Source organism: Schistocerca nitens, unplaced genomic scaffold (assembly GCF_023898315.1).
Source record: "Schistocerca nitens isolate TAMUIC-IGC-003100 unplaced genomic scaffold, iqSchNite1.1 HiC_scaffold_376, whole genome shotgun sequence".
Classification (NCBI taxonomy): Eukaryota; Metazoa; Arthropoda; class Insecta; order Orthoptera; family Acrididae; genus Schistocerca; species Schistocerca nitens.
In genome coordinates, this window is record NW_026045910.1 from 5461946 (window position 1) to 5474673 (window position 12728).

At 45.7% G+C, this 12728-nt stretch overlaps 1 protein-coding gene across 1 annotated transcript in view; it reads right to left on the reverse strand.

Annotated features, from left to right (window-relative positions):
* Positions 1 to 8273, reverse strand: part of LOC126229635 (sodium/hydrogen exchanger 3-like) — a 702719-nt gene extending 694446 nt beyond the window's left edge. The window contains exon 1 of the mRNA XM_049942376.1: positions 7910 to 8273. Coding sequence (XP_049798333.1) covers positions 7910 to 8273 — 364 coding nt within the window. The remainder of the gene's footprint in view (positions 1 to 7909) is intronic.
* Positions 8274 to 12728: the final 4455 nt, after the last annotated feature.

Sequence of the window (12728 nt, forward strand, 5' to 3'; positions counted from 1 at the left end):
TTGTTTCATCAAATGCTTTCCTGAGATTTCCAGATTTCACCAGATTCAAATCTCACTTTTCTCTGAACCAATTTATTGTATGCTAGGCCAAGTTTTACTTCACAGTACTCACAGTCGCAAATGAAGGATTTTGAGTTCCCAGGTCACTTCTTGGTGATTGTTACAAGCCCAACTAGGATTTACAGTTCTATCAACAATTCTGTAAGTTGTGAGCTCTGCCGCCTCTGGAAATTCTATCGTTACCGTCGTCTTTTACCATTCCGTACCACTCTGTGTCACTGCACGATAACCTCAAGTATATACACGTAACGCTGCAAACTGTTGTCAGAGGAATGTAATATCAATAGACTTTTGCAGAAAGACACATCCTCATACTCTTGGTCAGTTCCACGTGAAGCATGACACTGCTTTGCATTGAAATTAGTAAAAAAGAATTGAAGCCAAAGTATTCAGTACTGTCTAGAAAGCATTCTTTTTCAAATACGGATCAGTATTTATATATATTTTTTTAATTAAAAAGACGATCTCTGGGTTAGTGCGATTGACAAATTCACAGTTATGTGAATACAAAGGATGACGTGCATGCTACGCTCCGTTGCGTTGACAGTCACGCAATGGGAAACAGGCCTGGAGCCTGGAAGTCCAAGGACACTAACGGAGGTTCTCGAGAGCGCCAGACATTCTTGCGGTAGAGCAACAAGCATTATAACAATTCAACGCATTTCTTCATCTTTCTTTACTCGACTCCACAACAGATTGTTTCCGAAGCAGAATCTCGGAATGACTTGTAACAAAATGAACCAGCACTTATTTCCCGTCTACGAACAGTTCAACTCTCGCTACAGTCTCTCAGTATTTCCTGAATCTTTGGGAATTCCCTGAGATTTACATGATTTTTCTGGTAAATTCAATTCCCCCGAGAATTCTCAATTTTCACGTTTTCTAGCCAAGTTGCTACACCAAATATGTATAAAAATCGTGATAGACATTCCATCAGAGTAATTGTCCCCGGGGTCGCTTACGCTAGCTTGTGCGGTGGCGCTCGACTCGTAGCTAAACCGGTTCGAACCCTGGTGGTGAATGAAATTTTCACTGCCAGTATTCGGTCGGCAGGGGAGAAAAATATGGTGGCGTAAATTTCCTAATCACCAGTCTTTGCGCCATTGTCCTGGTTTAAATTCCAAACCTCTCCGCAGTGTCTCATGGAGTGAGGACATGTGACACTGTTGATGGTGATCCGTCTGTCGGATGGGGATGGCTCAACGACACCCTTGGTGCTATTCGAGAGGAACAGGCTATGTTTTGGCAGGGGGTTTCATCCTCTCCTTTCCGTTCACCCACAGCAAACCCCTTTCCGTTCACCCACAGCAAACCCAACACTACTCTGTACAAGTGATCGTCACACTCCTCCACACGACATTGATACAGACCTTACACACCAAAGCAAGTTGGAGGAAGGCAATTGAAACCATATCCACTAGGACCTAGCTATAAGCGCCGGTGCAGGATTACTGCATCTGTTCTTCTAAACTCATTCCCTGAGTATGGGACGACCTTGACTTTTTGAATTGATGTAGTGGTTCTCAAAAGTTAACAATATTAACAGACTCTGTATTCCACAAGTACAATTTCCAGTTAATGACGATAGTATCAGCTTCTTTCGGTTTTCGAAAATACGAATGGCAAGGTGTCTTACATGACCTTGACATTCCAACGTTGTCGTTTGCAGCTGTTTTTCGTTAAAACAGTACTGTTATGCAGCCCTCAGGCTTAATCCTAGTGGTAGTACACAATACTGCCACGTAAACAGGTTCAAAACATTACCTGTTTCTGCAATGAGAGCACAATCTGCAGGGTACCTAAATGTTGTCCTTGCTGTATATGCGAGAACATTCCTTGTGATCAAAACATCTTAAAACCTGTTTACTTCATGCAAATGAACTAAGGTCACATCAACACCTTTATTTTCAGACTGCAAACAATTGCTCTAAACGCATGGACTGCCAAGCAAAGAATGTAATGATACAATGCTTGAGGAAAAACTGAAGCACCCTGACGGGGAGGAGGAAACGAACTAAAAAATTCACGGATTGAGAGGGTATGGGATGTTACACTAGTGATAACAATATCGATTCAAATTTACCAAAAACTGGCAATACGAGCCCACTTAACAGTATGAAATTGCAGCCCATCTGGCCTGTACGCCTTCACTGATTCAGTTTTGAAGTAATGTCACAAAGCCGTTGTGTCCTCTCCTGAGCAAGCTGGCCCACAACTGTAGTAACTGGTCCCTGAATTTCTGGATACTGGCACCGCGACGTAACGGAAGTCCGAGATGGTCCCAAAAATCTTACACTGGTGACAGATTTGGGCATCTTGCAGGCCACGGGTGTACCTCAAAGTTATGCAAACAGTTCACAGAGACACGAGTGCACTGTCAGCGAGCATTGCCCTACTGAAAAATGGCACCACGATTTTGTCATATACTGGGTAAAAAATGAGAACGAAGGAAGTCCTCGACTTACTATTGTGTCGTCAGAGCTCCGCCACTCACAGTTCACTACCATTTGGGACCTGAACTCATACACCACTGGCCATTAAAATTGCTACACCACGAAGATGACGTGCTACAGACGAGAAATTTAACCGACAGGAAGAAGATGCTGTGATATGCAAATGATTAGCTTTTCAGAGCATTCACACAAGGTTGGCGCCGGTGGCGACACATACAACGTGCTGACACAAGGAACGTTTCCAACCGATTTCTCATACACAAACAGCAGTTGACAGTTAACCGGCGTTGCCTGGTGAAACGTTGTTGTGATGCCTCGTGTAAGGAGGAGAAGTGCGTACCATCACGTTTCCGACTTTGATAAAGGTCGGATTGTAGCCTATCGCGATTGCGGTTTATCGTATCGCGACATTGCTGCTCGCGTTGGTCGAGATCCAATGACTTGTTACCAGAATATGGAATCGGTGGGTTAAGGCGGGTAATACGGAACGCCGTGCTGGATCCCAACGGCTTCGTATCATTAGATCCCAACGGCCTCGTATCACTAGCAATCGAGATGACAGGCATCTTATTCGCATGGCTGTAACGGATCGTGCAGCCATGTCTCGACCCCTGAGCCAACAGATGGAGACGTTTGCAAGACAACAACCATCTGCACGAACAGTTCGACGACGTTTGCAGTAGCATGGACTATCAGATTGCTGCGGTTGCCATTGACGCTGCATCACAGACAGGAGCGCCTGCGATGGTGTACTTATCGACGAATGTGGGTGCACGAATAGCAAAACGTCTCTTTTTTTTTCGGATGAATCCAGGTTCTGTTTACAGCATCATGATGGTCGCATCCGTGTTTGGCGACATCGCCGTGAACGCAAATTGGAAGTGTGTATTCGTCATCCCCATACTGGCGTATCACCTGGCGTGATGGTATGGGGTGCCATTGGTTACACTTCTCGCTCACCTCTAGTTCACATTGACGGCACTTTGAACAGTGGACGTTACATTTCAGATGTGTTATGACTCGTGGCTCTACCTTTCATTCGATCCCTGCGAAACCCTACATTTCAGCAGGATAATGCACGACCGCATGTCGCAAGTCCTGTACGGGCCTTTCTGGATACAGAAAATGTTCGACTGCTGCCCTGACCAGCACATTCTCCAGATCTCTCACCAACTGAAAACGTCTGGTCAATGGTGGCCGAGCAACTGGCTCGTCAGAATACTCCAGTCACTACTCTTGATGAACTGTGGTATCGTGTTGAAGCTGCATGGGCAACTGTACCTGTACACGCCATCCAAGCTGTGGTCGACTAAATGCTCAGGCATATCAAGGCCGTTATTACGGCCAGAGGTGGTTGTTCTGGGTACTGATTTCTCAGGATTTACGCACCCAAATTGCGTGAAAATGTAATCACATGTCAGTTCTAGTACAATATATTTGTCCAATGAATACCCGTTTATCATCTGCATTTCTTCTTGGTGTAGCAATTTTAATGGGCAGTAGTGTACCTGATGCATCCCCATACCAAGGACTACATTTAACGAATAGGATCTCTCCCCAAGTCGCGCTATTCCAGTCGATGGTGGAAATTATGGGTACTGCAGAACCGCGAGCTATCGCTCAACACAATAGGACGCCATTCAAAGGCCCTCTAGACGCAGACGCTTGTGCTGAGGTGTTACCGGCAGCCTACGTATACGGCGGTAATTTCCCTGTCCAGCTGCTGCCAGTCTCCAATCAATGGTGCGAGATGATAAAGCATGTTGCACGGAGTCTATTACTTGCTCTCCGACGGTCGGTGCAGATGCGAATGGATTAAGACGTGCTCCTTGCACATTACGCCGATCCTCTCTTTTGGTGGTCACGAGTGGTCGACCGGAAGCTCGACAACGAGTATTCTTTTGTCACGTTCCCATGCAGTCCAACGTCAGCCAACTGTCACATCTGAATGTTCCACAAATCTGTAAATTACACAATTCGACTAGCCAGTCAAATGGAGACCAACACTATGGCCTCTTTAAAACTCTTGTCAGGTACCGAAAACGCATTTCCGTGCCCCTCACAGTGATCACTCGACACCTGACGCTCTTCACGCCCCTTGCACACCATAGAACGCCTGGTGACAATACGAAACGCGATGAACACTAAAGCATTCTGGTGGCCGTTCTACCTGTCACAGAGAACTGCAACACAGCCACTAATGATGTGTACGTCTATAAATTTACGGTGATATTTGACCATGTCTTTTGGGTGCTCCACTTTATTGCCAGGCAGTAAATCCATAAGTGGCAAACGAAAGCTCTGTCCTGATTAAGAGATACATAACCGTAAACTGCTCTTAGTGATCATCGTGAGCCTTTCTTCCGCAGCATCGCTTATAATTTCATCTCTTGGCTTCAAATCAGGGAACACCTACACCCGTGAGGACCGCGATAAGCATTCGTAGAAAACAGATAATAATTCTGACGCGTTCACTAGTCTACATAGAATAAAATGTTTGTGTTGCGCTTAACATACTAGGCTATACTAAATGTAACAATGTTCAATACAATCGTTACACTGCGGAAGATATTCAGTGCTGAAGATTAGCTTCTTGACTTCGAACAGCGCTCTCACTCATTCCCTCTTAATGTTTTGATGTCCTTTTGGTAATGATCTTCCTACAGATGAATTAACCGTAAAGCAGCATGTAACCGTGTTTATAATAATGGAAGGAAGCATAATTAGTTCGTGAAAAGTTTTGAAATAGAAATAAATTTGTAGAATCCATTAAGAAAGAGTGTTGGGCAGAATTACGACGAATATAGTAGCATTTATTATGACTGGCTTCGAAAATAGTTTAAAACATTTAATCTAGTTTTTGCGGCGTCCCTAATTCAGCAGTTTTCCGTCCAGTGAAATATCTCTATATCGTTCGTCGCGATGACACAATGCCAATGGTGTCTCAGGCCCTCCACTAAAATTGAGGATATCTTGTCAACTTACTCAAGAGAGGGTGACGAGGCGTCGTCGAGGCACAGACCCACTGGCGTTTCCTTTCATATCTCCACTTCTGTTGATGGCGCTACAGTGACTGAATTTAATGCAAATGTGAGATTTCTGGCCACACGTAAGAGGACGCTGCTAGACCTACATGAACACTATCCCTCTGTAGTCTTAATCGTTTCTTTCTGCTACACTGTAATAACTCTTCGAGTTTGGATTCGCTTGGACCGTTCTTTCTGGTAGACACAATCGTTTCTGTACATTAAATGGTCGGGAGCACTGTGTTCCGAGATTTTTACTGACGTCAGCCTCATTGTTAGCTTTTTCTAAATTTTCAGTACACAAGGAAAATCTTGCAACTGATGGGATCGCGCGCTTTTCGTGCCAAACAAAATAAAATTCTGCTTCAAAAGACGAGTGATAGTTACTCGTGTGTATACGAAAGCTGCTAGCCACGCTGTTCACAAAATTGAAGACCTTCACGATAGCTTTGCGTCATAAAGCGTCGTCTTGTTCAACCTACTTCACATTTTGCAGCCAGCCGAAGGCCGATTAATATACTATCTGCAAATACCCTTTCGCTTCATGATGACTGTTATGAAAGCGTCGTCAATGGTATCGTCACCGTTAATGTTACCTAAACTATTAGGACAACCGCAGACAGTGAGGCTGCACATAGCGTCTTTTCTCTGGATACTCCTCTTGATAATAGTAAGCTCAGAATGTTTCCAAAGAGTATTTCATAAGCATCTGCAGTTGTAATAAGAATTCTGGAACATGAGTCAATGTATCAGTGAAACTATGTTCATTTGGAAGGCCAACATCTTCAGATTTAAGAATTTTGTGTGCCAGAAGTATAATACGATATGAAGCAAAAAAATAAATAAATAAATAAATAAATAAAAATAAAAAAAATTAAAAAAAAATCAAACCTATTGCTCATAAATTATATTTGGTTATCATGCTTCCATGTCGCGAAACAATTAGTACATATTAAATATTGTTTCCTGAGTAGTATTAATGCTAGCGGAGAACGTGTTGAGACAACTCGGAAAAGTTGAAGTTGTTATGTGCACATCTAAAATTATGAAATGTCTGACAATGAACATCATATTCGTGGCGGGTGGTTGCATTACTGTGCCCAAAACAGATTTGTGGAACATTCAGATGTGACAGTTGGATGACGTTGGACTGCATGGGAACGTGACAAAAGAATACTCGTTGTCGAGTGACCTGTTTTAAATGAATTCCTTGTGCTTCCCAATTAAAAATTCACCACTAAGGAACAACACGTCGATAATATAACCGGTTGATTTTAAAACGCGGCAAAAATATTATTCCTAAGACGTAACAGTTGGCTTTAAAGGACGCCCCACGTATAATTCTTCAGCTGCTGCCGATTCGGAGGTATTCCTCAGGAATACCCAACCGCGACCTCTCCAGCTAGCAAATTTAACTAACTTAATGTTTTAGGATGCTTGAAAAATTTCGATATATGGGGTAACCAGAGCAATTGACACACCGCCAGAAACGTCATACCGCTGATTAGTAACGATTCATGCGTCCACCCACAAATTTTGGGACCGTTTCTGCAATACTTTAACACAAAGTCACGAGGGGAAATAATTACTCGCTCAGGACACAACAGATTATTTGTCGGTAAGCATGAAGCGGATGTCAATCGTGGACATGGTTAATCTCTTTAGGACATCTAGCGGCGCTGAGGCTGTAATGATGTGCTACGTTGCGACTGGCATAACACAGCTGTATCTGGTGAATAACTGTGTATATAGTTGTTTTAATTTCGACAGGCCAATGTCTCAGCCTTCTAGTCTGTTAAGTACCTGTCAATTCATGCCAAAGAAGTTTATCTTCTCTAACCCTTGCCAAAGAAGTTTATCTTCCCCAACCGCTTAGGACACCCCCGTAAATTTACTGGGATTATGACACCGGCCGTATATGATATTCAGTCGCTGTCTGGTAGACGTTTCTTCTCAGCACTACGGGTTTAACATGTGTGGCGAGGAGGGTTGTTACGGACAAGTAAATAAATAAGAAACAAAGGAAAGACAGCACCTGTTTCAACCTCGCCTGTCCTTATTATAATGTCGATTTCGCACCACAGTTCGTAATTTTAAGCGCCTCAACTATTTGAAAAACGCAGTAATTCGTAAGGATGTAGCGATAACCGTTCAAATGATAGCATCATATTCCATGAATTGTCAGGAATTTGGTGTTTCCATGTTGAACTATCGAGTTATTTTTCAGCTTCTGAATGGACGGCGTTGGTGACATGTGAGGATAACAACAGTACAGCGTATTAGTGCGTTAGCGTGAAAGAGAAGACGAACTTTAAAATTGGACGAGTGCTAGAAAAGAAGCAATAGAGGCAATGTGAATTCAGTACTCACCTATTTTAGCGACACTGGCGCTGAATATCCACAGGCCAATGATGAACGGAGTCTGCACTCGCTCGAACTCCACCGTCGAGACGGCATAGCGCTTGACGTCGTGCTGCTCCTCGGCCGGCGTGGGGTTGGCGTCCTGAAGGGACACGGCGCTGGTCGTCTCCGCCGGCCCATCTGTGGAGGTGGTGGGCAGGTTGAGCAGCGGCTGCGGAGGCGGCACGCTCGAGGCGTCGGCCTGCTGCTGGGCGACGGGGCGCACCGACCAGGTGGCGGCGTCGGGCAGGGCGGCGACGGCCCCCGCCGCGGCGGCCAGCAGCAGCAGCAGCAGCAGCATGCGCTGCGGAGCGACCGCGCGCCGCACGGCCATGGCTGCGACTGAGGGAGGCCGCCGCCGCCGCTCAGGGAGCACAGTCCGAGGCGGAGCGGGCGCGCATGCGCACCCAGCCGGTGGCGGCCGGCGCCGGGGCAGGTGCTTCCCGCCGCTGGAAAAACAGTCCCCTGCCACCAAATCGCTTTTCCTCGCTCTCTTCAAGATTTCTTAATCCGAATGCTCCAGTATAAGGTAAGGCTGATACTTTCAGTTTACCAAAGAGGAAGCAAGCAGAGTATTACATTTTCTTGAACTGCTGGTTCTCAAGAAAGAGGATGGTACACTACTGGCCATTAAAATTGCTACAACAAGAAGAAGTGCAGATGATAAACGGGTATTCATTGGACAAATACATTATAACAGAACTGATATGTCAAGACATTTTCACGCAATTTGGGTACATAGGTCCTGAGAAATCAGTACCCAGAACAACGAACTCTGGCCGTAATAACGGCCTTGATACGCCTGGGCCGGCCGCGGTGGTCTAGCGGTTCTGGCGCTGCAGTCCGGAACCGCGGGACTGCTACGGTCGCAGGTTCGAATCCTGCCTCGGGCATGGGTGTGTGTGGTGTCCTTAGGTTAGTTAGGTTTAAGTAGTTCTAAGTTTTAGAGGACTTATGACCTAAGATGTTGAGTCCCATAGTGCTCAGAGCTATTTGAACCATTTGATACGCCTGGGCATTGAGTCAGAGCTTGGATGGCGTGTTCAGGTACAGCTGCCCATGCAGCTTCAACACGATACCACAGTTCATCAAAAGTAGTGACTGGCGTATTGTGACAGACCAGTTGCTCGGCCACCATTGACCAGACGTTTTCAATTGGTGAGAGATCTGGAGAATGTGCTGGCCAGGGCAGCAGTCGAACAATTTCTGTATCCAGAAAGGCCCGTACAGGACCTGCAACATGCGATCGTGCATTATCCTGCTGAAATGTAGGGTTTCGCAGGGACCGAATGAAGGGTAGAGCCACAGGTCGTAACACATCTGAAATGTAACGTCTACTGTTCAAAGTACCGTCAATGCGAACAAGACCGAGACGTGTAACCAATGGCACCCCGTACCATCACGCTGGGTGATACGCCAGTATGGCGATGACGAATACACGCTTCCAATGTGCGTTCACCACGATGTCGCCAAACACGGATGCGACCATCATGATGCTGTTAACAGAACCTGGATTAATCCGAAAAAAAGAGACGTTTTGCCATTCGTGCACCCAGGTTTGTCGTTGAGTACACCATCACAGGCGCTCCTGTCTGTGATGCAGTGTCAAGGGTAACCGCAGCCATGGTCTCCGAGCTGATAGTCCATGCTGCTGCAAACGTCGTCGAACTATTCGTGCTGATGGTTGTTGTCTTGCAAACGTCCCCATCTGTTGACTCAGGGATCGACATGTAGCTGCACGATGCGTTAGAGCCATGCGGATAAGATGCCTGTCATCTCGACTAATAGTGATATGAGGCCGTTGATCCAGCACGGCGTTCCGTATTACCCTCCTGACCCCACCGATTCCATATTCTGCTAACAGTCATTGGATCTCGACCAACGCGAGCAGCAGTGTTGCGATACGATAAACCGCAATCGCGATAGGCTACAATCCGACCTTTATCAAAGTCGGAAACGTGATCGTACACATTTCTCCTCCTTACGCGAGGCATCACAACAACGTTTCACCAGGCAACGCCGGTTAACTGTCAACTGCTGTTGGTGTATGAGAAATCGGTAGGAAACTTTGCTCATGTCAGCACGTTGTAGGTGTCGCCACCTGCGCCAACCTTGTGTGAATGCTCTGAAATGCGAATCATTTGCATATCACAGCGTCTTCTTCCTGTCGGTTAAATTTGCGCCTGTAGCACGTCATCTTCGTGGTGTAGCAATTTTAATGGCCAGTAGTGTAGTTTACGGCACACGGGATTCCAACTACCAACCACAAAAAATGCGAGGATCATGGAAACGTTGGCGGGTAGAGCAAGGAATATCAGCGAACCAGAACTGCTTGACATGAGATTAAAACATCTCACAGACGCATTGCTCAAGAATGGATATTCGTCCGCTGAGTTAAAAAGAGCGTTAAGACCATGGCGCGGATATCATAACGATACTCAACCACCTATGAAATCGAAAGTTTTCCTATCTTTCATTAAGGACATTACTGACCGCATAGCAAAAATGTTGAAAAACCGGAACATCGCGGTAATCTACAAATCCACCCAGGAAACATAAGATCACTAAAACTGGACAAGATGCTCAGAAACCGCCGCAAAAAGCAGGAATTTATACACTGAAGCGGCAAAGAAACTGGTACAGGCATGCGTATTCAAATAGAGAGATTTGTAAACTGGTGGAATACGCCGCTGCGGTCGGCAACGCCTGTATAATACAAGTGTCTGGCGCAGTTGTTAGATCGGTTACTGCTGCTACAATGGCATGTTATTAAGATTTAAGTGAGTGTGAACGTGGTGGTATATGCGGCGCATGAGCGACGGGACCCAGCATCTCCGGGGTAGCGATGAAGGGGGTATTTTCCCATACGATCATTTCGCGAGTGTACCGTAAATATCAGGAATCCGGTAAAACATCAAATCTCCGACATCGCTGCGTCCGGAAAAAGATCCTGCAAGAACAGGACCAACGACGACTGAAGATATTGCTCATTGTGACAAAAGTTAAACCCTTCCGCAAATTTCTGCAGATTTCAGTGCTGGGCCATCAACAACTGTCAGCATGCGAACCATTCAACGAAACATCTTCTATATGGTTTTCCGGTGCCACTCGTCTGCCCTTGATGCACGACAGAAAGTTTTACGCCTCGCCTGTGTCCGTCAGCACCGACATTGGATTGTTGATGACTGGAAACATGCTGTCTGGTCGGACGAATCTCGTTTCAGCTGTATCGAGCGGATGGACGTGTACGGGCATGGCCGGCCGCGGTGGTCTAGCGGTTCTGGCGCTGCAGTCCGGAACCGCGGGACTGCTATGGTCGCAGGTTCGAATCCTGCCTCGGGCATGGGTATGTGTGGTGTCCTTAGGTTAGTTAGGTTTAAGTAGTTCTAAGTTCTAGGGGACTTATGACCTAAGATGTTGAGTCCCATAGTGCTCAGAGCCATTTGAACCATTTTTTGTACGGGCATGGAGACAACATCGCATGTCACCAAGAGACTGTTCAAGCTGGTGGAGGCTCTGTAATGGCGTGGAACGTGTGCAGTTTGAGTGGTACTGGAACCCTGATACGTCTAGATACGACTCTGAGAGGTGACACGCACGCAGGCATCCTGTCGGATCACCTGTAGATCCCTACCCCCTCGTACACTTAAGGATTTATGGACAGCTCTGCAGGATTCACGGCGCCAATTCCCTCCAGCACTACTTCAGACATTAGTCGAGTCCATGCCACGTCATGTTGCGGCACATCTGCGTGCTCGTGGGCGCCCTACACGATATTTGGCTCATGGATTACATGTAGTTGTGTGGAGGTGCACGTGGGTACTATAAAAAGAATGGTAAAAAACCGACCACTGGAGCACTAGAGTAATTGCAGAAGGGAGGAGACTGACATATCAGCTGTTGCGGAACATGCATTGCAGCCAGGAGACCACCACGTTCATTTTCATAGGACTCAAGTACTGACAGCCAAAAGTGGATATCACGAAAGGCTATTCAGGAAGGTCACAGAGATTGTAAAACACCCCAGAAATTTCAGTAGGAAGGAGGAGGACGTTAATTTGTAAATAGGCTGTTTAGGTTTTTATGTTGGTAACGCCACGTAGCGCTCTGTATGAAAATCACTGACTGTGCTGTGTGCAGTCTGTGGCTGGCTGGCATTGTTGGAATATTCGCTTGTGTAGTGTTGGGCAACTGGATGTGAACAGCGTGTAGCGTTGCGCAGTTGGAGGTGAGCCGCCAGCAGTGGTGGATGTGGGGAGAGAGATGGCAGAGTTTTGAAAGGTTACTATAAGCGGACGATCTGGACGTGTGTCCGCCCGAAAAAGGAAATTTGTATAGATGGTTGTCATGAATTGATAGATATATATGATGACTTTTGAACATTGTTAAAGTAAATACATTGTTTGTTCTCTATCAAAATCTTTCATTCGCTAACTGTGCCTATCAGTAGTTAGTGCCTTCAGTAGTTAGAGTATTTTATTTAGCTGGCAGTATTGGCTCTCGCTATATTGCAGGAGTTTGAGTAATGAAAATTTTTGTGAGGTAAGTGATTCATTAAAGGTATAGGTTATTGTTAGTCAGGGCCATTCTTTTATAGGGATTTTTGAAAGTCAGATTGCGTTGCGCTAAAAAATATTGTGTGTCAGTTTAGTGATGATCAGAATAAGCAAAGAGAGAACTGTCTCAGTACGTTCAGTTTTACTCATCTGTCTTTGTATTAAATAACGTAGAAGTTTAGTAGCAGAGCCATTCATAATTTTTCAAAGGGGACGTTTCAAACTGAATGACG